We start from the raw sequence: 27,418 nt of genomic DNA on the forward strand, positions 1-27,418 counted from the left end.
TACCCGATTCTTTCTTTGGCGTGGTTTCGCCAAGCAAGCACGTTGTTGCAAAAATCGTGAAGAAAATATATCGTTATGAGTGGATTTTTTGTACACGGGGGAACGCAATATCCGTAAGTACAATTTCAAAATGTTTTTAGTATTAGTTGGTAAAATATTAACTGAAGTAATAGTAGTCTAATCGTATTAAAATTATTTTGTTACGGTTTTGCAAAACTGTCTGTCTTTTGAGACTTAAAAACAATCATATACTTATTGTGCCCGGTATGTCTATTGCCACTTAGTTTAATCACCTTGCTTAGCCCCTGCTAATTATATTTTTTCAGACTTAAACGTACACAGTTAAGGCTTTTGGGCTTTGTTGTAAGTTTCTGATCAATCAAAACAACATGGTCTTATATCAGACACCCCACCTTGGATCACATTCCAAGAGTGGGCAATAGGGTTAGATTGCTCTCCATTTTTACCACTATTTGCAAATTAACTGTCAAATGACACTAATCTTCAATTAGTAATAATCCAGTCTGCAGGACAATGCAGTTCCCGACGAGATCTCGGGCTCCTGTAAGATCAGGTGCAAGACCAATTTCAACAGGCGCAAAGCAAGTAAAAGAGGTCAGGACAGGCCAAATAAACACCTTTGGTGCAAAAATTGCGAGTGCAAATCCAAAAAATTGGGGTGCAACAAGTTTTGTTTAAAAAAAATGCGCATGCACCCGCCACATTCTGCAGACTGGGTAATAATAATACATGTTTCTGAAAGACTGGTTGTGTTCATGTCTGTGGCTCGTAGATTTGGAAAGGAATTCAACTTTTTCAAACTGTAGCAGTAAATTGTTAAAAAATACTAACCAAACCATTCACTTTCAGCTTTGGGCAGGGCCCACAAACACAACCGAATGCTGCAACTTCATCAAATGTAAGAATTGAATTGAATTCTTTGGTTCATGTAAAACATGCCTGATAGTTTATTTGTTGCTGTATTAAATGTTACTATTAAAACCCATTAGAGTTCACAATGAACGATAGGTTAACATAGTCATGTTACTTTTTACAGAACTCATTTTTTTCAAACAACAATTTCACAAGTAATCCAAGCACCACAGGTAGGTATTGCATTTCTGAACATGAACCATTATTGTGATGTTATGAAGCTTGTCTTTTCTTTAGATGGGTTTTCACAACCTTCAAGCTCCCAGTATTCATTTCATCAGCCGGCAAGCATAAGCTCCTCCACTGGTTATTCATCATCGTGAGTGAAATGCACAGGATTTAGAATTAACACCAACTGATAGTTAAATAAGAAAAAGTTTTCATAATGCAAATTCCAGAAATAGTGTTGAGTGATTGCTATTGCTCAAAGAACCTTGTAAATAACATAGCATTGTTTGATATTGTGTTGATTAGTTTGATGTAATTTAACAGGTTTTCATCTTCATACAATTCTGGGTCTGCAAGTACTGGCTATGGGAATTCCAACCGCTCTGGTGCAGTGGCCACTTCATCTTTTGGTGGGAATAATAATCAAAATTACAACAACCAAAGTGCCAACTCCATGCATTCCAGCAGCAATTATTCTGGAGGAAACACATTTGGTGGTATGTTTCTGAAACATGTGAATCTTGCTTTTCTAACAGTGTGACAGCATGTTTTAACAAAACAGGTTCCAAAAACTCCAACTATGGTTACAATTTCTCTGGTGGAAAGACATCCTATGGTAAGGCTTCACGCATTGTCATTGCTTTAAATCAGTGGTTCTCAACCCTATTCGGATCATGTACCACCTGGCGACCTATTGATCACTTCGTACCATCTAAATCCTGTTGTAATGGGTATACTAAGAAATAGGTCTATTTTCTTAAATGGGCTAGCACAGAGATGGCGAACCACTGACCCGCGGGTCACGGAGTGACCCACCACGTGAATTCCAGTGACCCACTTGTTTCAAAAATTTATACTGATTACTATAGGTAGGGTTACCAGACTTTCAAGAATAAAAAGCAACACAACAATTAAGGTAGAGCTGCTACTAACACCATAACTCAAATGACGACCTCGAGGGATTCGCTTTCACAAGGGGGCGTAAAGAGCTGAATTTTTTATTTGGCGGCTATAAATGGGTTGGGTTGGGAAATAAGTTTTTAAAATTTTAACATTAGTAACTACTTTTTGGGGTTAATTTTATTGAATTTTAAGTGCTAATACCTTACCCGACCCTAATAGCCCTAACTGTGAGCATTTTTGAAGATATAACCAATCGACTTTTGGTTGTCATTTGAGTTATGGTGTAAGTAGCTCTACCAACAATTAAGCCTATTGTCAGATTGCCATAGTCTTAAAATACAGATGGTTGAGTCAATTGTGAGGCAACAGATATGTTTATTTAAACGTACAACTTAAAAACGATAGGTTGTGACTTGTTGACGCTGTTCAGTTTTACCTCATGCGAATCCTTGTTTTCACACATGAATTTCATAAAATCAAGTGCCTGGGATCGTCTCAGCCCAGATATGACTGCTGCGTGTATTAAACTGAAAACTACCTAGTATTGCAAGACTTGCAGAAAAGATGCAGCCACAAGCTTCTCAGCATTGACATTGACATACAACAAAATATATGTGACCCACTTTGTTTTCTTTCCGAATTTTGGTCTCATGTTTGACCCATTCAACTAAAAAGGTTCGCCATCCGTGGGCTAGCATAATCCCAAAATCAGCGAGGTTGGCAATTTCAAAAGAAAAATACATGAGTTTCGTCCCAAATCAGTGCTGATCAGTTGGGTCAGTTAAGTTACAATTCGTGGTCTGACTTGAATTGTTACAGAAACCTACTGGCTTACTACCTGAAAAGCTCTGGCATACCAATAGTGGTATGCATACCAGAGGTTGAGAACCACTGCTTTAAATTGCACTCATTTTGTTTGCAATGATGTTGAATATCTGTCAATCCCCAGACAAATTATGTTGACACTACTAACTTCTGAGCAAGCAATCACTATCACCAATGCTAAAATGTTTTACTGAAATTCACCGTGTAAAAACGGACCAACATTTTCTTTCAAAGGTGGATCATACAATTCTGGATCATATGACCAGTTTCAACCAACACAGTCCTCATACGAAAAGGCCCTCTACAATGCTGCTAACCAGTACTATGGCAATAGACGAGGAGGTAGCAGTGGAGGGGGAAGAGGTGGCCGTGGCTCTTTTGGAGGGGGCGGTGGTGGCAGAGGAAGAGGCTCTGCAGGAGGTGGAAGAGGATCCTTTGGTGGTGGAGGTGGTGGCTCTTCCGGAGGAAAGACCACTTTTCAACAGGTATCAATCATAAACATTTATTGTCCTTACAGCTGTTTCATATATTATAAAGCATGTTTGCAATTTCACATCCCATATGTAGCTAGTTTATCGGACATAAACTTATTAAATCAGAACCGAAAGTCTGATGACTGTGTTCGAACTATCCTCTGTATAGTACATCCATACCATTGCACTAATTAAGCCGACCTGTGGCTATTCACGTTAGACAGAGGCGACATACGGTGCATACATTGACTGGAGTTGGCAGTTTTATTTGGTTGGCCAAAAGCTATGATTGCGGCCACCAACTGCCTTCCAAACAAACAATCAATAGTATCATATTTTGTAAAATCAACTGCCTTTAGTGTTTGCAATGCCTTTTTGGTTTGGTAACTACCCTTGTATTTATGTCTTTCAACAGAATACAGGACCAAAAGCTATAAAAGCAACTGAAATCAAGGCTTACTTGTATGCTTGGTGTGGCCAGAGAAAGCTGAAACCAGAATATGAAATAACTCCGAAGGGTCAGCCCCCACATGTCATGTTTGCATGCCGGGTACATAATACTTTGTTACCATTTGTTAAACTTTTGTGCAATGATGCTATCAAAATATCTGTCAATCCCCTGAAAGTTCACATGTTGATATTATATTTACTGAGCAATGTAATACATCAGGAAAAAATCTTTTGGTTTTAGCTACTAAGTTGTGTAAAGAATATGTGTCATTTGCAGTTGCATATCAATGGTCTGGATTACATTGCTGAAGTAGAAGCACCTAACAAGCGTGATTCACAAAGCAAGGCTGCTTGGGATTTCTGTGAGAATTTGGTCAAAGTGGGCTACATGAAGACTTCTGAACTACCACCTAAACCAGTATGTTTCTATTTATCACACATGCCTATGATTAGTTTGCAAAATTTGATGTGAATGTTTTTTTAATTAGATGGAACCAATACCTAAGTCACAAAGCGGTCCAATCACCAAAGCTGTTGGCTCCCTGGAACCGGAAACAGCACAAGAGGTTTGTAATGAACTTTTTCTTGTTTTAAGTTAATAACAATTGTGTAATGTAATGCCAATCTGGTGATTTCCTACTACGAAGCTACCAAGTGCAGCATGCAAGACAGGCAACAGTGCTTGTGATTCGGCTTTCAACAGACTTACCACTAATCCTGTCTAGCTCAGTTAGTAGAGCGTGTGTCATGAAAAGACTCTTGTTGTGGGCTTGAATCCCACCGCAGGCTAGATTTTTCCAGCCTACACCTTGCCTTATGGGAATGCTTGATGACTGGTTGATTTGGTATGGCACTGACAATGGGCCTGGTGTACTATGATTTGTAATGTATAAAATGCTATTTCAGGTGGAAAAGAATGGTGGCTGGACATTAACCAACTGTCGGCAGCGTTTGAACCAGTTTTGTCAACGTGAACATATGAGTCCTGATTTTAAACATGAAACCACTGGTCCTGAGCATGCCAGAATATTCATATGTGACCTTTAAATCACTGTCAAATCCCTTCAAAGAGGTTTCAATTTTCTGTCGTACATTAATTTCAACAGAACTAAATACTTTCTCGTTTTGGATTAATTTTTGTGCCCAAATTTGCCGATTGTGGAGAAATGGCGTTTGACAAAACCTGTTTTTCAGATTTCGTTGCTAAAGAACGTGGCAGCAACAAGAAGCAAGCCACTGCTGTCTGTGCTCTTTCTATGGTGCGACAACTTTACTCAGCAGGATTGATTGAAAAGTTTGGTGACCCGATTAAGCATGTGTCAAGGGGGAGTCTCTTGGGTGGAAAACAAGCACCTGCTGACCCTGCAGTACCTACATCACCCTCTCCCACCAATACAACTGCTACACCTGGCCAAAAACGAAAAGCTGAAGACAAAGAGGTAGATTTTAGTCTCAAAGTACAAATGATATGTAATGTGGTTAGGTTTAAATGACAAGGATTGATTTGGGTCTTTGCTTAATCTGGACGAATTTATTGGTCCAAACGGATCCAGATTAACTGAGGTCCACTTTAGTACACTTTGTTTGTATACATTTTTCCATCTTCCAAGTTTAGACTGTGGGAAGATCAAGTTTGCGTTATTTACCCACTTTGGTTAGCTGTTTGCAGCATATAGAATACGGCTTCACATTACTACAGTGTTTGTATTTATGCATCTCATGTTAGTGCTGAAACCAGCTTGCTGGGTGTTGTTTTATGGTTCTATTTCTTTAACTATTTTGCTCATTCTCACATGATATTTTGCTGGCCATCCCAAGCACTGGCTTGCTCAGTCATAGGACACTACACTGCCTAGGGACTCTATGGTGCCTGGATAAAATGACATAGTGCGTTTTAAAATGGGTGGTATTGAATGTGTCATAACAATAATGGTAAAAGTTCACCCTACTGGTTTTAATGTAGATGGTTTGGCTGATTCTACCAATGCTTGTACAGGTAGCAACAGATGCTGTAGATGAAAATGGCAACTGGACAGTGGACAACTGTCGCCAACGTTTAAACCAATTTTGCCAATCACACAACATCCCTTGTGATGTAATATACGCCGAAGAAGGTGTCCCTGGAAGCAGGGTAAGTAAAAACAATTGACCTTGAAGAACAGTAGACATTGATATGCAGTCTATTTCTCTTTGTGTATCTACAGACATACACAGCTTCTCTGAATCTTAAAGTTAAGCAAGAGGACCACGATAATGATAAGGAACTCACTGCAGTTTCCACAGCAAACACTAAAAAGGCTGCAGCACAGGGATGTGCATTGCAACTTTTATCCCAACTCTACAAGCTCACCCTGGTGGAGGCCAACAATGTACCTGCCCAGTCGTCCAACAAGAAAAAGCCAACAAAAGCTAGACCTCTGGTATTAAAACAGTTTTGCCAACTATTGCCAACACAGTTGTTAGGGCACATTTGCAACCTTTCTGTCATATCTGTGATGTGTCTGGGTGCATAAGTGCTAGAGTGAATGACAGAAATGTGTAGTTGCCCTGCAAATTGGTGCAGATGTGATATAAGGGATCTGTCTAACATTTAACATTAATGCTTCACAAATTTTATCATATATATCTTTATAGCTGGAAATTTTAGCACACTCAAATTAGTCTGTGTATTTCTTAATACAAACCACCTCGGATATCGATTTTACCCTAAAAATATGGCATCATCAGTCCAGAACAAGATGTAAAATGATAATAACCTATCTTTCTTTCAATTAGATGGACACCTCTCCATACCCCAACTATGGATTTCCATCATTTGGAGTAAGTATTTTATGTTTATTTTCTCGAATTAAAATTTGTATTATGTTGGTTTGTGGAGCTTTAAACCCGCGTTGGCTAAATTGGTCTCTTATTATTTCTCTTATAACAGGCACCTGGGTTTGCTGTGGGCCCACACCCGATGTTTGGTCACAACATGATACGCCGTACCCCACTTCAAGATCTGTATATAAATGAAAAGCACAAAAGCATTTACCCAACAGAGCACAACTTGGACTGCATCCAGCGCACGGTTCGAACTATCGAGGTGGCCCTAAAGGAGGTTTCAGAGGCGGTTTCTGAAGCAGAAGTGGTTGAAGGCATGGTGATAAAGGAAGAACCAGACACTGAAGTGTAAGTCTGTTGACAATTGTATGAAAAAAATCATAGTACGCCAGGCCTACTGAAGGAGTAAGGTTAGTTGGTAGAAATGAAAAGACTCCTGCTGTGGGTTCAGATCCAACCGCAGGCTAGATTTTTCTAGCGTACGCCATATGGCGAATGCTTGGTGACCGGCTGAATTGGTATGACGTCTTTAATGGGCCTGGCATAATATGATTTCTGTACGAGTGTGCCATTGTCATTGGTCTGCATCAATGCTTCAGGGTTGATCCCAGCTATTCATCCATGTCTTAACTGATTGTATGGGGATATGATCTTTTGCTTAAAAACTTGTCCACCATTTGCTATACAACGTCACTTAATGCATCTGATACAGCGGTTTTGAAGAGGTGTTTAAAACTTTTAACAGAAAGAAGAAACAGAAACTGCAGGGAATAATGAGAGTTGGTTCACTTGCTAAAGGTCTTTTGCTTCGTGGTGAAACTAAGGTCAGCCTTGTACTTCTATGCCAGGATGCACCAACCGCAAAAATCCTTGCTAGAGTTGCACAACTCCTACCAAAGCATATTCAGGTAATAAATGGGTCTACAACCTTTTTGAATGCTGCATGTCAATGTACTTGTTGTGTCAAAATGGTGATAGCTTTGCAAGCCAACGTTTTTTGTGAAAAAGCACTTGTGGCAGCTAGTTGGAATAACTAGCAGAAAACTTGTAGGTTTGCTTGTAGGCTGGGTTTATAAGACAACTACACCATAACAAACTTAACGCCATCAAAGTAATATGTTACAATATATAGGTACTTAAATATAAACTTGCAAGAGGTTGTCAATTTCTGAGGTGTTAGTTATGAGTCCTCTGCCCTGAAGTCCTAATGCTGGTGTTTTCCAAGCATTTGGTAAAGAAAGAGTGCTTCAAACCTATTTCAATTCGCACACATGTTAGTTAGTTATCCAAAATTTGACTTCGGATAGCCTAGCAGTTTACCCAAATCCCCCCAAAACGTAAAATTTTAACTGCACTTTTTCATGAATAATGTTACAGAATTCCCTCTATTTCCTCCAGAGGTTGCTTAAAAGGGTCGCGCTGAATAAATTTATCGATGGACTGGAGTGCTGTTTTATGGGAATTATGTAACAAATTGTTTTTGTTCAGGAACACCCTGGTGACACATTGACTGTTGAAACAGCAACTGCTGATGCTGCCATTGTGGTAAAGAACAACATAATTAAAACTGAGGAGCACCCAGGATTGACTGTCACTGTTATCATACACTTAACATCACCAGTTGTTCGAACACCAAAAGAAGGTACATCAAAATTAATACCAAATCTGCCTATTTGGTCTTGTATGGTTGAATAATGAATATCCTTAACCTGTGGTGGGCTTTGAGAGAACTTGTGTGTTTTTTTGCATATGTTTTTTGTATGTGTTCAAGTATAAACTAATATCAAATGTAATTGATAACATTTGTATCACAGTTAATTTCTCTCTTAACCCTCCACAATTATTCAACCAAGGCTTTGTTTTTTTCTTTCCTAAATCGCCTGCATATTCCAATTCTGCGGTCCGTCGGCCTGTGGTGCTGCACGGGCACACACAACACGTCGATACGTTGTGCGTTTGTGTGTACTCGTCGAACAGAAGCAACCAAGGACCCGCCAGGCTCTCTCAACAAGGATAAATGCCTCCATGCACTTGCTGAGCTCCGCCACGCCAAGTGGTTTCAGGTTCGAACAGCTCTTCACATTCAAACGTTTTTTGTTGCTTACATCAAGCGCTGGTTCGAATTAAGTGTTTTGGCCTAAAACAGTGGTTCTGGACTTTGAGATGGTCTACAGGACCAAAAATTATTGCATAATCAGTAAAATTTGTTTAATAAACCAATTGCTGATTCCTGATACTAGTGATCAAATATTTAACCGCACTTTTCGAAACTATGTTAGATCACTTCTGTATGCTTATTGAATAACAGAAGAACCACTGGTTTAAAGCATTCCAAATCGTCAAACATTTTGGGCTGTTAATAGAATGGCAAATTTGAATTTCAAATAATTGAAAAAAGAAATTATTTGCCCCTGCGATGTTTTAACAGCATTCAATTTGTGATCTGCTTAAATCTGGAAGTACCAGTTTAGTACATCTACTAACAAAAACATGAACCAGGGTACAATGAAAGAGCAAAATACCAAGTTCAGTTGCCTTTTTCAGGCATGTGCAACTTCTATTCCTTCTTGCGTCATAATTATTCGGATCTTAATGGAAATGAAACGAAGAGAACAAAAATTAGCCGCTCTGTCTAACTGGGTAAGTTGAAGTCGATAAAATAACCATTTTTGTGTCACCTTTTGGCATTGAGCACATTATATCCCACATGCATGGTCATATACATGTTGGGCGCTGCAAGAAATGCGAAATCAACTTGACAGAAATGTGTAATTGCCCTGTTTTCCAGTGCAGAGGTAATATAAGGGACCTGTCGGACATTAACACTTTTTCAAATGTAAGTCTTATATGTTTAATGACCGTTAAGTAAACTTAAAAATGTTTCACAGACTATTGAGCTTATTGTTGAAAAAGCTTTGGGGACGAGTCCTGTACCAATATCACTTGGAAGTTCATTTCTTCGGGTGTTAGAATGTATAAGTGCTGGAATCCTATTGCCAGGTAAGATATCCATGTTTGTTTGTTTATTGAAAGAGCTACTAACACCATAACTCACATCAGCCCCACATTTATCTAAATTTTGACAGTTGATGCAAATATCTGAGTTATTAATTTAACAGCTAGGGTTGGGAAGTGAGTTTTGAAAATTTTGCATAGGAAACTAAGTTTTAGAATTTTAAATCATCATACCTCTGTTAATCTGGACCCGTTTGGACCAAAAAAGATTAGACAAAGCTCTGGATAAACCAATGTCGATTGGTTCAAGCCTTACATATTACAAATTAATTGTTCATTAAGTTTTGTATGAATTAGACAAACATCCGGATTAACCGAGGTTTACTTGCTGTTTGTGCTCTACGTCACCTATCGAAATTTAGCTATAGTGTGAGTATAGATTTTCCCTCTTACTTGGTGCACCTACAATTTCTATTACATCAAGAAACCATGACTTTAAATTTCACTTGTTTTACTCGACCAGGTTTTGGAGGAATCGTTGACCCATGTGAGAGAGAGGAAATCGACGCCACACAGGGATTGACCAATCAGGAACGCGAAGATATTACTGAAGTCGCGCAGGTTTTATCTAGATTTCCTTTTACCACTAAGCAATCGTGAAATTTGTATATTGTAAACTTTGTTTTTTTTAGGTCGCACTTCGCCTATTCACGTTTCGCCAACCAGGCAAAGTGCTAGGTATGGAACCGTTGCCCAAAACGGATTGGATGACTCGTAAAACGGACGTGGATAAATTGATGTGAACCACCAATTTCCCTCTGCCACCTTTTTTTGTCTTTTGTTTTCTCACCAACGCTAAGCGTTATAAAATTTTATTTCATTCATTTCAACTACAAAATATTCGAGAAAGCTCTGTCGCAACATACAACGGAAAAAATACGTAAAAACTTTTACAGTAGGAATACACTGTTGTTTCAGTCGAGCATTTTTACTCGACTGTGTACAGTTCGTTATGTGGTTTGTTGTCAACAATAAAAAAAGACTTATCAGTCGAACAAATTCGCCAAAGAAGATTCAAGCCGATTGAGATTTCCTAAATGCAATCCGAGAAACCTTTTCCTCGCTATCTGTATTGGTTTCCACTTCCAAGAGATCTGGAACTTAAGAAGACACTTTGTTAGTAAAATTTCAAGACCCACTACTTGTCCCTTTATAGCTATCAACTTTATTTTTACAGGTTTAGTATAGCAATAAACCGATGCTTCGTGCCGGATGAGTCAGCAATTTTTACGTAGATTCGGTTTTGGTGTAAGCCTTATAGTAGTGATGAGCCTAGCCAGAACCAGAGTACTCTTTACCGAGCATCACTGTTTTTGATGTTGGGTCGAACAGTTGCATAAACTAGCCCGAGCATTAAATTTGCATATCCATAACCTGCTAACATACGAAACTCGAGTTCGAAAGGGTATCCAAGAACATCTTTTTAATGCGTAAAATGGTTCAAAGCGCATACTTCCATAGCCTATAGAGCAAAATACACCACCGGTGACGTGAGGAACCGTGGAAAGCTACAAAACTAGCGCAGAACTGATAATGTTGGTGACGTCATAACGCAGCAAGTCGCAAGATGCTCAGTGTTGGACCAACTGCAGTTTTGGCTAATACCTATTATTTAGTCTATTCTGTGAATGTATTTTTTGTCAGGTATACCTGTTACTGTGAGACTTGGATCCGTTGTGGTTGGCTTGGTACTTTATTCCAGCCAGTTGATTGTACAAAGCTCCGTGGGTCAGGGAGTGATGGTTTGATCTTTCTTTGGTCTGACTCCGTTTTGCACCTACAAAGTCAACATGTAATTAGAGTTTACACATCTGTGCTAAGCCACTATTGGTCACAAATACTAGGCTACACAGGAAAAACGTTCGTTTGCAATTTATTGATGTACCTTTGCCGCCGTAGTCATCATAATGCCCGGGAGCGTACGGAATCGCGTGACGTTCGTTGCCTATCGACATGTGAGTGACTTTGATGGGACCAGCCCGGTTGTGAGGTGTTATGCCGGGCAGTATGGACTCTGACACGATGGGCTGTAAGGTAAAAACAATTGAAAGGAACGTAAAAAACCAGGTTGTTATACCAGTGTTGCCAGGTCAAATCCTCGAAAAGAGAAACTGCAAAGTGAAGTAAAAATGCCCCATACACTTAAAAAGAAGCATTGATGTAAAATATCCTTTTCCGACAACCCGCCCAAAAAACGCAACCAGTGATATCAACCCGCAACTCGATGTCAGAAATCAGCCCAATTGGGCGGGAAAACCGCAACACTAACAGCAGAGCATCCAAGCTTTAGGGACTGTGGTCTTCTTTGGTGTCGTTTAAGTACAATAAAGTAAAAAAAGGTTTACCTGTTGATCCATGAAGTACAATTCAGCTTTTGTTCGCTCCTCGGGTGTGACTGGAATTCCGTCTATCATTTGCAGATTCGGTTGCTGGTAGACGAGCATCGGCCTGTGAAGAAGTCTCCGTGATACAGCGTTGCCTATCACCGAGATTTCGACAAGATTCGGAAGGGATTCTAGTTTCTCTAGTTCCATCATGTCCTGGATCCGGTTCATTCCAAGATAGAGGCGCTGAAGGTTTTCCAGATGGTGAAAATTGCTCAAATCACGAAGGCGGTTTTCTTCCAAGTGAAGCTCCTGAAATGTTTGTCATGCATTACGCAGGCACAGAAATCGTAGAAAGTTGTGGCTATTCAATGGATATCATGCGTTTAGTTTTGTGGTCAAAAAAAGGTTTTACACAAGTTGGTTTAAAATAGTAAATGGACCAAAATATGTTTTTTTTTCTGTTTTTGGGCATGGCCCCTACCCTTCTGACTACACCAACGAATGTCGCCCCCTTTCTATTATATAGGATGGGTGTAAATTTTAGAGAAAAAAATCCAATTTCTTATAACAAAGTTACGGTATTTACTATGTTGTCAATATCAGGCCATTGAAGTGGTGTAATTTGCATCGCACAACAAATCTCATGCAGTACCAAACTAACGTTGGTCTGACGTACGCAATCTTGTTTAAAAAAATCTAAGATGAATATACATTCCTACTAGGATCAGCCTTGGAACGTCCATGCAGACTAGCGATCGCGGCATACTCATTTTTAATCATAGTACTATGATTGTTTAAAAGAAGACATAGTTTTGAGTTTTGGACTTATTGACGAACCTGCAGGTTCCACTGACTAACAAAGGAGGTCTCTGTGATCAGCTTCACTTTGTTTCTGTCCAGGACTAATTCGCGGAGTTCATGGAGGCCTTCTATTCCTTCAACCTTCGTCACTTCGTTACCTTCAAAAAGCATTGTACGCTGTACTTAAAAAGCGATAAAATTGAACTAGTCCCACAGAAATGAAAACCATTGGTCAAACCGGTTTTACTAGTGTTTTTCAACTGTTTTTGAGCCTTGGGACACAGTATGCATTAGAATGATTAGATTATCTTGCGGAACACCAAAATATGCAACAAAATAAGCAAGCTCTTACTTAACTACTGCATTGTACTTAAGCAGCAACAGGTCCAAGCAATCACATTCTTATTATTTCATAACGAGTCTTACTAATACACAACAATATATGAAGCAAATCACGATGCATTAAAACTGGTGATGTTAGATGATGAATTTCATAAAAGAAAAGCTGTTGTATTAAGCCGGTGATTTTGGACAAGTGTTTTATGGAACGTTAGTCATACCCAGGTTTTTTTTTAAGGTTTGGTTTGGGTGACCGCTAAGTAGTTTTAAGAGACCGCAAGTGTTTCATTTAAATACCAAAAAATTCAAAGTTCAAATTTTGGGAAACCGTTGGAGAAATTTGGGGGACCGACCTTAAAAAAAACACTGGTCATACCAACAAATTTCATCCGGAACACTGGTTAAAAATCACTGCACTAGACAACGCACCTTGCATAAAGAGTGCTTTAAGGTTTGAGAGTCGGCTAAGTTGCAGCGACGCCATGTTTGTGATTCGATTGTAGCCAAGATGCAGAACCTCCAAGTTCTCCATGATCGGTGTCAATGTCTCTGCAGTAAGCAGGTCGGTGGCCACTTGGTGACTTACCGAGTATTGAGAACGGATCGGCTATACAAAACATAAAAAAATGATCAGGATTCGTCTTAGGTTCGAACCCCGTATAAAAATGGTTGCAGATTATGTTACGAAAACCAATTGTAGCCCATTGGACAGGAACTGTATGGTCCGTGAAGACGTTTGGATTTTAAATAAAATGTGGCCAGGTAAACTATTTCAATGCTACCGAGTGACTCCAATTCGTTTTTGTTCTCTTTTTGAGCTGATCAATGCCCCAATGCTTTTTTTTTCAGATACTTAAATATGTGGCTATCACTTGCATATTTGACTGGTAGCTGGTAACCTTCCTTAAGCGTGTTTAATGCGCAACAATGAATATGCTGTTGCTATCAGGCATAATGTATAAGAGAGTAAATAAAACTGCTGGAAGAGCAATATATCCATACGAGACGCCTTCATTAGGATAATGGCATATCTTGAAACAAATTTAAGTCAACTTTTGTGTAAAGGTGCGGACCGCGGCCTAAAGACGTTGATTATATTTTGCTCATCAGTTAAGATTGCACACCCCTGTTTTTACCAGTTAGATTTTAACATGTAGTGATATGAAAAAATATGGTACATTATTTTCAAACCTGTTGCTTCTGATTGCGCGGACGTGGAACCACGCACTCAATATGATTGTGATTGAGACAGAGAACTCGCAAGTGACGTAGATTGACGAGTCCGCTGAATGACGTCAAACTGTTGTGTTCAAGGTTGACACTAGAGGGGGCAAAATATTGTGAATATTGTTGTTGCGCAGAATTGAAACTTTTTTCACTAGTAAAGGTCACTTTTGTTCGACGTTTACTGATCAACTCAAAAAAGGTAACTTTAGATCGATCGATGTTTACTAATGAACTCAAATAAAGGTCACTTTAGATCAATTTTTACCGATGAACTCAAATAGAGGTTACTTTTAAACTTAAATCGATGTTTACCGATGAACTCAAATAAAGGGTCACTTCTGGTTTACGTTTACCGATAATTCAAATAAGGGTCACTTTTGGCCAACGTTTACCATTGAACTCAAATAAGGGTCACTTTTGGTCGACGTTTACCGATGAACTCGAATAAAGGTCACTTTTGGTCGACGTTTACCGATGAACTCGAATAAAGGTCACTTTTGGTCGACGTTTACCGATGAACTCGAATAAAGGTCCCTTTTGGTCGACGTTTACCAATGAACTCGAATAAAGGTCACTTTCGGTCGACGTTTACCATTGAACTCAAATAAGGGTCACTTTCGGTCGACGGTTACCAATGAAGTCAAATAAAGGACACTTTCGGTCGACGTTTACCGATGAACTCGAATAAAGGTCACTTTTGGTCGACGTTTACCGATGAACTCAAATAAGGGTCACTTTCGGTCGACGGTTACCATTGAACTCAAATAAGGGTCACTTTCGGTCGACGGTTACCAATGAACTCAAATAAGGGTCACTTTCGGTCGACGGTTACCAATGAACTCGAATAAAGGTCACTTTCGGTTGACGGTTACCAATGAACTCGAATAAAGGTCACTTTCGGTTGACGTTTACCGATGAACTCGAATAAAGGTCACTTTTGGTCGACGTTTACCGATGAACTCGAATAAAGGTCACTTTCGGTCGACGGTTACCAATGAACCTAAATAAGGGACACTTACGGTCGACGTTTACCAATGAAGTCAAATAAAGGTCACTTTTGGTCGACGTTTACCGATGAACTCGAATAAAGGTCACTTTCGGTTGACGTTTACCGATGAACTCGAATAAAGGTCACTTTTGGTCGACGGTTACCAATGAACCTAAATAAGGTCACTTTCGGTCGACGTTTACCAATGAAGTCAAATAAAGGTCACTTTTGGTCGACGGTTACCAATGAACCTAAATAAAGGTCACTTTCGGTCGACGGTTACCAATGAACCTAAATAAAGGTCACTTTCGCCGATGAACTCGAATAAAAGACACTTTCGGTCGACGTTTGCCGATGAACTCAAATAAAGGTCACTTTTGGTCGACGTTGTTGGATATAAAGTAACACTTAACGAACCTGCGTAAGTTTTTGAATACGTCTCCACCTCCGATATCCACAGTCCGCACAGAAGCATTGGGAAAGTCGAGTTCTCGCACTTCGTGAAAGTTTGCGTGGCCGATTCTTTCGGCAACAAAGTCGTTCGTCAACCTAAAGATAAACAAAGCCTGTGTTTTTTGTCTATAGGACTCAACACGAAAAATAGCGGCTCCTAAATGTGGCTCCGAGATCCCGTGGGGCAATTTTGTCAGTACCGCCTCGAGCTTGGATTTCTATTACAATCTTTTTAATGTCAAAATGTTGCTAAGACATGCGAGGTGATACTGTGAATGTATTTGAAGGCAATCTTGCATGTTGCCATGGAAATTACTTCGCAAGTAGTTAAAATTGTTTTAGGAGTTAACTTAAACTTTCGTGCAGCATTCAGCTTGGACCTTGTAAAAAATAGTGAAAACCACTGCAAAAAGCAAAATAATTCAAGACGAATAGTTGATTTATGAACTCTATATAGACTGAAGTTAAGTCAAACATATAGCTGCCAGAGAGCTTCTGCATACCATACTTCTTAGTGCAGAAGTTTTAACATTCGCTGTGGCTATCATTAGTGCAGGTTGTCAACTAACCCTGAAACAAGATTTAAACAAGCACAAATGTGAATGCAAGAATCGTTGATTGACCCAAACTACAAGGTAAAATCTAAAAGTCATAACACCAGCAGTGTGTAGAAGTAACAGGAAGATTGAAATATATAAAGATGTTGTGATATCTGGATAAAAACCTGACCTGCCACCGAAAGCGTCCTTTGCTGAACCTTCCTCGGATACTTCAATAGCGCTTCCATCGAGAGCTTTCAAATATGGCAGATGATAAATTATGAAAAGACGGTAATTATCCGACTGCACCACCGGGTTGCCATAGAGATCCAGGATAACAAGTGACGTCAAACCCTGTACGTCACAACATTTAAAAATGACTTTGCTTTCAGATATGAGAAACAAAACAATTTTCAGTGCAAAAAATGGCACAAAGTAAATGTAAGTATATTAGCATTTGTCATGTTTTCTGGTTTTGAAATTTCTTTATTCGAACAATAAGGTTTTAATATTTAGGCTAACATTGGGTCTACCAGATGATTATATTTATCCTCTGATCAAAAAACTAAAATTACCAACTATGACGTCACAGAAGGATAACGTAATGGAAATAAAAACGGTACAGTCAATAATCACTCTGAAAAGTCTTAGTTAGCCTACCCTATTGGGGTAATTACCAATAGGTTAAGAACCACTGATACTAAATGACCCACATCATTTTGTTTCGTTTTTTTTGCTTTATTAGTGCACGGATTAATTCCAATGCAGGAGTTGTGACTTCATGCGTTGCTAAATTAAAAGTGTAGGTATTGCTGCTGCACCAACCCACCTTTAGATGAAAAATCTCCCGGATGTTTGAAACCCGATTGTTTCCGATATAAAGTTCCACGATCGAGTTTATATTGGTCAGACCCTTGAACGAAGATATCCTACAAAAAACAATGTTTCAATTTTTACAATTCACCTAAAACAGAAGCTACAAGTCGAACTTAACACGTCACCTGTTGTTTTCCAGGGAAAGATATAGCAGCATGGGCAGTTTCTCCAAACCGACGTTTTCCAGAGAAGACAGGTAGTTGCTCGTAAGATCTACTCTGCTCACTTTCGAAAGCTTCGATATTCCTGCATGCAAACTCATGTCACCCCAAAAGAAAGCAGAAAAATAATCATTATGTCATATGTTGTGTCTGTATCAATTCTAGGGTTGTAAATCGGACCGAGTTCGGGTTTGAGCCGGTTGCGAGCTTAGGTTTAAGTTATACGGACTTGATTCAGGCCCGACTACATTTGTGCAGCAATTTACCAACTTTCGGGTCTTGGGCTTTGTTTTCAAAAACGTTTGGGTTGGGAAAGTTTACCACTTGCTTACATCTTTGATCAAGTCACCGTTTTTGCAGCACGGGATAAGGATAACGCCATTTACCCTCCATTAAAACAAACACTAATCGTTTGTTGCAGTACAATGAACGAATTTTAAATGCATCGGTGCCACCCCAGACTTATAGGCAGGGTTGCCATCGACATAGACCCTAAAATAAGGACAATTAAAAATTAAACTTTTATACCATACAAAACCAACATTTTTGAACAAATCTTTGCATTTATACAAGCCAGCACATATCCCCAGCCATATTTTTTGCCTGAAACAATCTGTTTCTGCAACTTCTTGTTCGTACAAAATAGTTCGTGCATCCCACGACAGCTCAGGTCTATAGGTTGACTTCTACTTGTAGCAGGGATTTGACTTGTAATAGTTAAAAATAAGACAAAATAAGGACTTAAGTCAAAAACAAGGACATTTCTTAGAAATAAGGACAGTAAATGTTTCTAAGACATTGCACATAAAAATAAGGACAAATCTTAGAAATAAGGACGGTATGGCAATCCTGCTTATATAGGCCCGGCCGTGCTTTTCGGGCATCAGTTTCAATAAAACGGGTTTGCACTGCACTAAGGCATTCAGTGTTATTTACCCTGATAAAGGCGACCTGTAAAGGACGTCGAAACGTCGGTATAAAAGTAAAATTGCGGGACAACTTTATAAATTTGATTTTATACCTGGCAGCAACTGCATGTATACCGCACTCGGCACCGTTTTGCCGCAAATTCACCGACTTTTAGGCTTAAACTATCGGGTCCAGGTCCAAATTTCTGCCCCGCCTTATACTCTTTGCCTCTCACCATCGAGTTTATAGATGCAGTTGTCTTGTAGAGACAATTCCTCCAGTTGTGTGCACGATTCCAATCCGTCCAACTTTGTTATGCAGTTCCGATTGAACGAAGCCCACTTCAAGTTCTCTAGCTTCTCCAAACCCGAAAGTTTACCGATGAACTGACCATCCAAGTTCAATGATGTCACCTGGACAACAAATCATTAGAAAGGCCCAATGTTTGTTGCTATTCATAGTTTAAGTTTAGACCAGTGATTTCCAATTTTTTGAGTCCCAAACACTTAGTCAAAACCGGTTTGTTGCTTATAACATGCTGATAAGGTTCAAAATTAATTACAATTGGCCACAAGGGATTATGACAACATATTTTATCATAAGCTGCAGACAGTGTTTTTCTATTAGCATGATTACATACATTTTAGTATGTACTTCAAACACCCCTGGGTTTCAAAATGTTTTACAGCTCACAGTGGTTTAGACTGAAACATAAAAACAGTTTTTGTACCATTTTTGTAGCCCTTAAGGCCCCAAACGGAAGTTTAAACGGGCGTTCAAGAACACACAACACCTAAATCCTTGTCAGATATTCTCAACTGTCCCACTAAGTTTTTCAAAGCACAATGATTGAGCCAAGTGTCTTCAATAAAACTTATCGAACAGAACAAAAACTGAAAATACAGCTTTGATTTACCCTTGTCATCCACAAAGAATCTTTGATATCCGGTTTGTTTTTGCTCATGTGGCTTAAGATTTGTGCTTGCGACGACAAACTGAGGGTGTTGGGAACATCAGTATCAGTGCGAGAATGTGTTGAAAGAGACGCCTGTGTATGAAAGACAGGAATAGCGTTTTCCACAATGTCAAAAATTGATATTAGTTTGCAAAGAAATGCACCTGTGTAATTCGTGTGCCAGATACTAGTCTCAAAGCAGCCGCAGCGTCGGTTTCTGTTACGGATGTGCTGTTCAGGGAGGTCAAAGACTTGAGACGTCCAATAACACGCAGAAACAAATATTCGGCCTGTTGAAATTGGAAAGTATAAATCATATGACAGATAAGGTACCTGAAGGTATTAAGGCCCCTTTCTTAATTTGCTCTCCCAAATTTGAAAAAAAATGCTCTCCCAAATTTGGAAAGTAAATCTATTTTAACGCATAAAAAATATATCTTATTGATTCTTATCTTTGAAATGTAAAAATATATTTACTCACAACGGTTTACAAAGTTTGCGACCTATTGGTTTTGTTTCATAGCTTTACATGTATTTGGTTTAATTGTACGAAACTGAATTGCACTTTTCTGCATTACTAAGTCACTTGGCTAGCACTGAGGTCACTAAAAAAGTACCAAGGTAAATTAAAAAAAAAAAACTATTACTAACTCGAAAAAAATGCAATATTTTACCTTAATCCATGGATTGTTCCTCAGATCAAGAGTGTTAAGGACAGGAGAGTGCTTGCGTAGTACTGTGAGGTCATCACGCAAACTTGTCAGCTGATTCCAACTCAAGTTTAGATCACGAAGTTTGGTCATGCCCTGATGGCCGAACAAAGGTTGTGACTTTTTAAAAAATGAAAATGTAAAAAAGGTTTTGATCTCTCAGGGCAATGCAAAGAACTCGTTTATAATACATTACACCTAAACACTGCTTTGCTTAAACTGAATATTGGTAGTCAGCAAGGCTTATTGAAGGCGTAACAATGAATTAAGCTGGTCTACCAGGCATTCCCATATGACAAAGCATAGGCTAAAAAAAGACCGCGGTGGTATTCAAACCCACGAATGGAGCATCTCAGCTGCTACACGGGCTTACGGGGGACCGACTTGATTCGAAATTATGCCTAAATCAATGGTCCTGGCGTACTATAGTTCATAAATAAGTATGCCGTGATGCTTGTCTGCATGAACGCTTTAGGGTTGGGAAGCATTTATGTTCATCTTTGCTTAAAATCAAAAAATGGTCGGTTAAGATAATTAATTTACCCGCATTCCTTCGAGGGAGCTGATTTTGTTAAAGCTTGAGTCAACCTTCTCGAGTTGAGTCATGTGTGCAATGTCCTCCAGTCGAGTCAGTTCGTTAAAGCTTACAACTAGATGTTTGAGTTGAGACAATGTGTTGATTCCTTTCAAACGACCGAGGCCGTTCCCGTGAAGATTCAACACCTAGAGAAGTTGGATTATAAAAATATTACAAAAATAGTTGTTTTTACAACTGTAGGATTTTTGTTGGTTTCATCATGAAAATTCTCTTTCGTAAAAAAGACAACGATCAACTTTTTTAAAATGAGTAATAAACAAATATTAAATCCTTATCGAATCCCAGTGATTGTTAACAATCAGTTTTGACTTAAATAAACCTGTGGGTTTTGAATAGGCACTTGGTTAGAAAATGTGAACTGTTTATTTTTGCCAAAGTTAACCTATTTAAACTATAGCTGTGTGTGTGGGCCAAACTTTTTGAGTCAAATGGGCCCGTTTTGTCTACACTTTGAATAAGATTTGGGCCTGAATTCACAATAGGTCACATTTCTGCCGTAATTTGATCTTATTTTCTGGCCTTTTTCGGGCCAAATTTTCGGTTCTGCTACTTAACATCCAGTCACACAATTGATTCAAATTGACCGTAATTTGCGACACGGTCATCGCCCTTCCAAGTTTCAGCAGCAATTCCTCAGACAACGCAACCAATCTGGGACGAGGTCGAACGTCAGGTTTCAGGCTTTCAGCTTTTAGGTCGGCAGCTTTTTCGTTCGCGAAGAGTGATGACGGGTCGCTAGTTGGCGCACTTACCACCGCATTTGAACCTTGTGACCCAGCGCTCATCCACTCGCCCACGCGCAATTGAAAAGGCGACGACGGTTTCTGCATTGTAAATTGGTTGATGTTGTATGAAGCCCGTATATGGGACTGCTAAAATCTTGCATGCAACTCAAACCAAAGAAAAACAGCAAAGTTCGGCATCCAGATTGGAGATTTTTTGTTTGCAAACTGGCTTAAATTGGGACTGACGTGACATTCTGTGTCCGTATTATTTTAAACAAAACTACCAAGCCAAGTAACCAATTTTTGGACTTGACCTAATGCCCAACAACCCTAAAATGTCGAAATGATCTATTTTTACTTTTTATTTTTCTTTATTTTATTTTGTACTTTTCGGTACAGACCTGTCAACCAAATTTTCGGGCCTAAACGGGCTTCTCAAAAACTTGAATTTCAGGTCCCCTTCGTTACTCTGCTTTACAGTAAAAATCAAACTTTTTGTGGAGCTTACCTTGGCAAGGTATTCAAAGTCAATAACGTATTCAGGAAGGATAAGCTCGCGATCGAAGATAAACCATTCGCATTGTCGTGTGCTACACTCGCAGTCATCTGAAACAACAACAACAATGTCAAAGTCGTATCCCACAAAACCAAAGCGACGAACATCCGAACAGTAATAACACACGCCAATCGGCATTTGAAAACATAGACTTCAAAGCCGAAAACGCAACGTATTTTCTACAACATTTTACACCAAGAACTTGCCTTTCGAAGTTTGCGTGGTCGCCGATGCGTTGGAATCTCGTCTCGGCCTGTACACACTGTCCACCTTGTAATATCGCTCCGAAGATATTCTGTTGGCATATGGCGTTAGTAGTTTCGTTGTGGTCACATAAAGTACATGTTTTTATCTTACTTTCCGGTTCCCTGGGCGGGTGCACTCTTTCCTATGTAGACTTTGGATACGATCACTTGACCTGTAAGCAAAAAATAAACTCATATGCCGCTAAGATGGACATATGCATATTCATACTGGGATCAGCCATGAAGCGTTAATGTAGTCCAGCGATCACGACATTCATAAATAATAGTAAGCCAGGCCCATTGAAGGCGTTATATCGAATCAAGCCAGGCTTCCAAGCATTCCCAAATGACAAGGCGTAGACTAGGAAAATCTAGCCTGCGGTGGGATTCGAACCCACGACAGCAGCCTTTCCGGGACTCGCGCTCCACCAACTGAGCTCCACAGGCCCAGTGGAGAGCCCGGCGAACATGTTAGCTTCGTAGTAGGGGATCGCCATGATCGGTATTACGCCTTTAATGGGTCTGGTGCACTATACCATCAAATGCCGATCATGATTTTATAGAGTCACTCTTCTCCGTGTAAGTAGTTTGTATCAAAAATGAGATGAAACAAAATTGTCCTTACCGTATCGAAACGGGCACGGATCAGAGTAGCTGTTCTCTCGAGACTCCTGGATAACATGGTCCAATCTCGGCTTTTCGCAAATAAAGAGACTGTTAGACAACGGGACTGGACTATCCTGCAACAAAACGCGAGTAATTTATTTACCCTAATCAATCCTTTCAAAAGGGTCGCCGAAAGGTCGGATAGTTTTTTACAACTGCAGGTAGACCAAAAGGTAGTTTATAAACAAGTCATATTGAAGAATGTAAACTATCTCGACTAGCTTTGCTACGACTTTTTGTATTTCTTCTGTGGAATAATATCAATAGGTACAATAATATAAGGTATGGAATCTGTATCATAAATTTGCACTTCTTGAATGATGGGCCAATGGGATGTTATTTATCTAAAATTCTATACTTCTGAGTTGTTGGTTTTGACGAAACCTCGCTGCAAAATCTTGTGCAACTCCTGTTTAGCGCCAGGCTGTTTTGGGTTCCAGACATAGAACAAGTAATCCACCAATTTCTTGTAGTTTCTGAAGAGGTAAAGATTTTCGAGTAAATCACTGTAAAATCATGGACCAGGTATACTTACTTGTTATTCGGTACACCGCCATCGTTGTTGCCAATAGAGTGAACTTTGTCATCGAAACGAGCCCTTAAAACACGGTTGTGAACCCTAGTTATCCCGTGCATCTTAATTCCTGTGACATTGTACGTCTAAAAAAAGGCAAAGTGTATTAGTTTTGTCGTTTTTAGATGTTGGTAGTCTCAACGTCGTATGAAGCATTTAAAAACCAGTGTAAATATTTAAGGCAGCGGCTTTCATTGGAAACATGTGGAGAGCCTAAGAAAACTTGAATTGATGTATATTTCTCAATACCACAAAAGGTCAGACTAGATATGTGCTTCCCAACCTTTTTATGCTTGCTGCCCAATGACGAACTAAATTTTTGATGTCAATACACTTACATGTTATTTGTGTTTACCGCACACTTTGCAGACTAAAAACGCAAGCAACCATTCATATAAGTTGTAAGTTCAAGCTGATGAGTTAGAATGCTTTTGGTAACAAATAAGATGAAAGTGAAATGTTTAGTGTTGCCACTCTGGCACCAAACCCTAAAAGCATGAGATGAAAAAGAGTTAAAAACATATCAGACAATCATGAATTCAAGGTTTAAAAAATATAACATCTGGGTTTTAAAACTGAATTAGATAATATGAAAGGCTGGCAATGCTTTATTTTGCTCTCACTTCAATCAAAAATTGTAAAAATAAAAGCAGTGAAATTTATCCTTCAAATCTGGCTCTTGGCATTGTACTCAACCGTATAATGTTTGCTGGCTTTTACGCACCTTAAAATCCCAGGCACAAAATCGAGACAGCACAAGATCATGACAAGTGGTGTACCACACATCAGATGGTGAACCTTGTTCAAACCTCACATTGCCCCCACTCTCTAGTTCCTCTGTTAATCTGTTTATGGAGACACTTGCCAAACTGTTGAGAACATCCACAGATTGATTGTAGTAAGCACTGACCCTGTTGAAATTAAACAAACAAATTGATGGTTGACTGTGATTACTACTTGATATCTGTTTGTGGTGCATATTTGCAATACTTGGCCAGTTGGAAACTATATGCATTTTTCTGTCAGCCAAAAATCTTTAATGGTTGGCAAAAATTTAGTGGACTAAACAGAGTTATAACACCTCACAAATAATGACACAAAAAGCACAATATTGAACTACAGATGAATCTGGTTAATTACATCATCAAGTTGCCGAACTTTTTATGCAATTAACCAATATATGCAAAAAAACAGGGTGATTTCCTGACAATAATCACAGTTGGGGTTTATTTTACTTATGCAAATGAACAGATATGTGATTAACCAATATGATATCAAGAGTAACAAATTATTTCCTTTTTTAATTGTACTCAAATACCATTTGCTAGTACCCTTTTATACTTACTCTTCAGTTTTAGTTTTCCATGCAGATATCCTGTTTTTGAGTGCTTGTAACTTCTGGGTTAGTAGTTCTGTAGCAGACTTGGGAGTTTGTAATGCATCGTCATCTGGTTTGTCTTCATCACTTTCTTTTGCCTCTTCAGGTTTATCTGGTTCTGAATCTTCATCAGACTCAGACATCTCTGCTTCATCACTTTGTTGTTGCTGTTCAATCTACAAAGTACATATTAACATGAAGACTGCTTCATAAAATTGATGATGTCCAAATGTGCCAACCTCACCCTCTGATGTGAGTCACATAACGCTTTTAGTAACGGTGTAGCTGTAGCACGTTTATCATCTTTCCACCAATGATGCCCTTACCTTTATCGCACTTTATAACGTCCCAACGTTGTGCATCTATTTCCAGCTTGGTGAATATTTTAGCGCAATTGTGCTGCTACGATTTGTATCACCGGTGAAATAAACTCAACTTAACTCAAATGTGCAAGTTGAGTTGAGTTTGTTTTGTTTGGTGGAAGAAAACATAGCAATACCATTGCACAATCACCAAGCTGGAAACAGCTGCACAATGTTAAAATGCTATGAAGCGCAAAACAGTGAAGGGCAGAATTGGTGCATAGTGGCTGAACGCGCTGTAGCTATCCCATATTATAAAGCATTATGTGACTGGGGCTTACAAGAAAGTAAATTTTTGATGTTGTAAAATCCAAAATCAACTTACTGATTTTAAGGCAAAGTTTAAGGATCGTAATCTTTCTTCAGGGATTTGTAGCAGCATTCGCTTTTCCTTGTTGAGTCGATTTAAAAGACTTGTTAGATTTCTGCGAACAGTCTTCATCCGCATATTGTAGTACATCTTTTTCTTTGTGACTGTGGCCTAATTCACCACAAAAATTGAAACTGAAAACATGACTTTACCAATCACTACCTACAATTATAAAATTTCCAACTTTGGTAACACAGACATAGAGAAAAATATTTGCGCATTAACACATTTTTACAATACAAAGTAACGAACCTCGGCCAGTTCTCGCATTTGGGAGCTTGAAACATCAAATGTGTCGAGCCTTTCCAAGGCTGGTAGGTGATACAATACATGTGTTGAATAATTGCACAAAAGACACACTGGATTGTTTGGGTAAAGAGGATCCTATTCACAAAACAGTAATAGTGTAAACAAATCTTTTACAAACATGGTATAAAGCTATGCACATATTTTAAGGATTAGGAATTGTCAATGTGCAGCACTTTTGGGAACCAGTAGATACTTTATGTCATGACTTGCCTTTAAACTAAGATCCTTTAGTTTTGGAACTCTTGCTAAATTGGTAAGATCCTTTAATGAGGCAAGCTGATTCCCACTAACATTTAACACTTCAAGGCGATGAAGAAGGTCTAATGATGTACCTACAAAAATGACCAAAATAGTATTCCCCAAAATCAATATAACTAGAAATCACTTACCTATCTTTTCAATAGCATTTCCGGCAACATTTAATTCTTTAAGCCACTTCAGTGTACTTACACCCTAAACAAAGATAGCCATTGAAACAAGAAGACATTGAAATAAACCAAACACATTAAACACTAAAACTGGACATACAGTTTTGACAAATTTCATGACACTTTTAAAATATTTTATTATTTACAATTTTTTACCTCAATTGCAGAAATTTTGTTTTTAGAAAGATCAAGTATATCCAAGTTATGAAGATGGCCAACATTTTCCAATTTTGTCAAAAGATTGCTGTACAAGTAAAGTTTGTTCAATCTTTTGTTTTTTTCCAAACCCTGAATTGTCTGAATAAAGAATTGAGATAAAATTAAACATTGTAAACACTATGATGATCAAAATACAATACCTTTATTTTGCATTCACATAACCACAATTCTTTAAGTTCTGGGCAGTAATGAAGATTTTCAATTTTCTCCAATGATTGTCCAACAATTATTAGTGATGTAAGGTGGGGAAAATGTTGAAGCCCAACCAAGTTTGGGTAGCCGGAAAAAAACATTTCCAACAATTTAATGCAAGGTCCTGTACTTTCAATTTGGGCATATTGGATTCCATTACTTATGCACTATAAACAGGGAAAAGTTTTTACTGATGTGTACAAAATTGTTAGAAAAGCTATGGTATTTGAAACATATAACTATTGGCATTTTACAACTGAACACATGTCTTTCATCTGAACAATAAGCAACTCGAATGTCGTTTAACTTAATTTGATAACTAAACAAATGTCCTAAGAAACCCTAATAGGCGAATCAAATCGCAACTTCCATGTCATATTACGTACTTACCAGCTCTTTTATAATTGATTCTTGTTTCTCCGTGGAGATTGCGCTTTCTGTCATTTTGTGTACTTCAATGTGGTGCAAACGGCCAATATGTTTGTTTTTAAAATATACTCAAGCGCGCAAATTAGCGTTTTGTAATGTATTCATGTTTTGTTTGCAAAGGTATAAATCATTTTGTCCAGTTGAACTTAGGGAAACATAAATGCTACGGCTTCCAAGAACCCCAAGCGACATCCATAGTTACAACAGAATGAGATTGACTAATCCAGGACACTGCAGTAGATAAATGATAACATTTACCGTATTTACTCGATTGTAAGCCGCGGCTTACATTGTTTTTTACCTGCCTTTTGTGCGGTTTATAATCGAGGGCGGCTTGCATTTTAATTTTATACCGATATTATTTCTTCACTCCAACATTTTAATTTATTGTGGGTTGAAAACTTGTATGCATGTACAGATTATACGTCGATATACGTTCTGTTGGGCACAGTTATCAACGTAACTGACAAATATGGGCAAATAGTTATATTA

General features: G+C 38.7%; 1 protein-coding gene and 1 pseudogene across 3 annotated transcripts; one reads left to right on the forward strand and one right to left on the reverse strand.

Annotated features, from left to right (window-relative positions):
• On the forward strand, positions 1-10,798 carry LOC145237557 (uncharacterized; annotated as a pseudogene). The gene is made up of 23 exons (XR_013862005.1): positions 1-113; positions 871-919; positions 1,058-1,106; positions 1,171-1,252; positions 1,426-1,598; positions 1,664-1,717; positions 3,064-3,314; positions 3,718-3,852; positions 4,030-4,170; positions 4,241-4,318; positions 4,659-4,824; positions 4,947-5,191; positions 5,749-5,883; positions 5,957-6,172; positions 6,528-6,572; positions 6,682-6,923; positions 7,321-7,483; positions 8,064-8,217; positions 8,553-8,638; positions 9,120-9,215; positions 9,464-9,575; positions 10,054-10,151; positions 10,223-10,798. The product of XR_013862005.1 is annotated as an uncharacterized LOC145237557 (transcript).
• On the reverse strand, positions 10,387-27,215 carry LOC145237556 (leucine-rich repeat-containing protein 9-like). Of its 2 annotated transcripts, none has more exons than XM_080100468.1 (32): positions 26,888-27,215; positions 26,446-26,664; positions 26,243-26,383; positions 26,048-26,111; positions 25,869-25,990; positions 25,602-25,733; positions 25,305-25,460; positions 24,585-24,793; positions 23,964-24,150; positions 23,201-23,325; positions 23,024-23,141; positions 22,625-22,739; positions 22,112-22,172; positions 21,961-22,049; positions 21,707-21,804; positions 21,058-21,297; positions 20,419-20,598; positions 19,840-19,971; positions 19,330-19,455; positions 19,127-19,258; positions 18,446-18,623; positions 17,266-17,386; positions 17,094-17,193; positions 16,455-16,618; positions 15,690-15,821; positions 14,249-14,378; positions 13,487-13,664; positions 12,755-12,876; positions 11,936-12,226; positions 11,476-11,617; positions 11,241-11,367; positions 10,387-10,684 (listed from the first exon to the last, which is right to left on the reverse strand). In XM_080100468.1, exons 1-32 carry the CDS (start codon positions 26,939-26,941, stop codon positions 10,654-10,656), a joined length of 4,416 nt encoding a protein of 1,471 aa, XP_079956594.1. In that variant the 5' UTR covers positions 26,942-27,215; the 3' UTR covers positions 10,387-10,653. The 2 variants fall into 2 exon arrangements, with proteins under 2 accessions (XP_079956594.1, XP_079956593.1); XM_080100467.1 differs by having other exon boundaries at positions 10,387-10,690.
• Between the last annotated feature and the right edge of the window lie 203 nt (positions 27,216-27,418).

Source organism: Phallusia mammillata, chromosome 7, assembly GCF_965637545.1.
Source record: "Phallusia mammillata chromosome 7, kaPhaMamm4.hap1.1, whole genome shotgun sequence".
NCBI lineage: Eukaryota > Metazoa > Chordata > Ascidiacea > Phlebobranchia > Ascidiidae > Phallusia > Phallusia mammillata.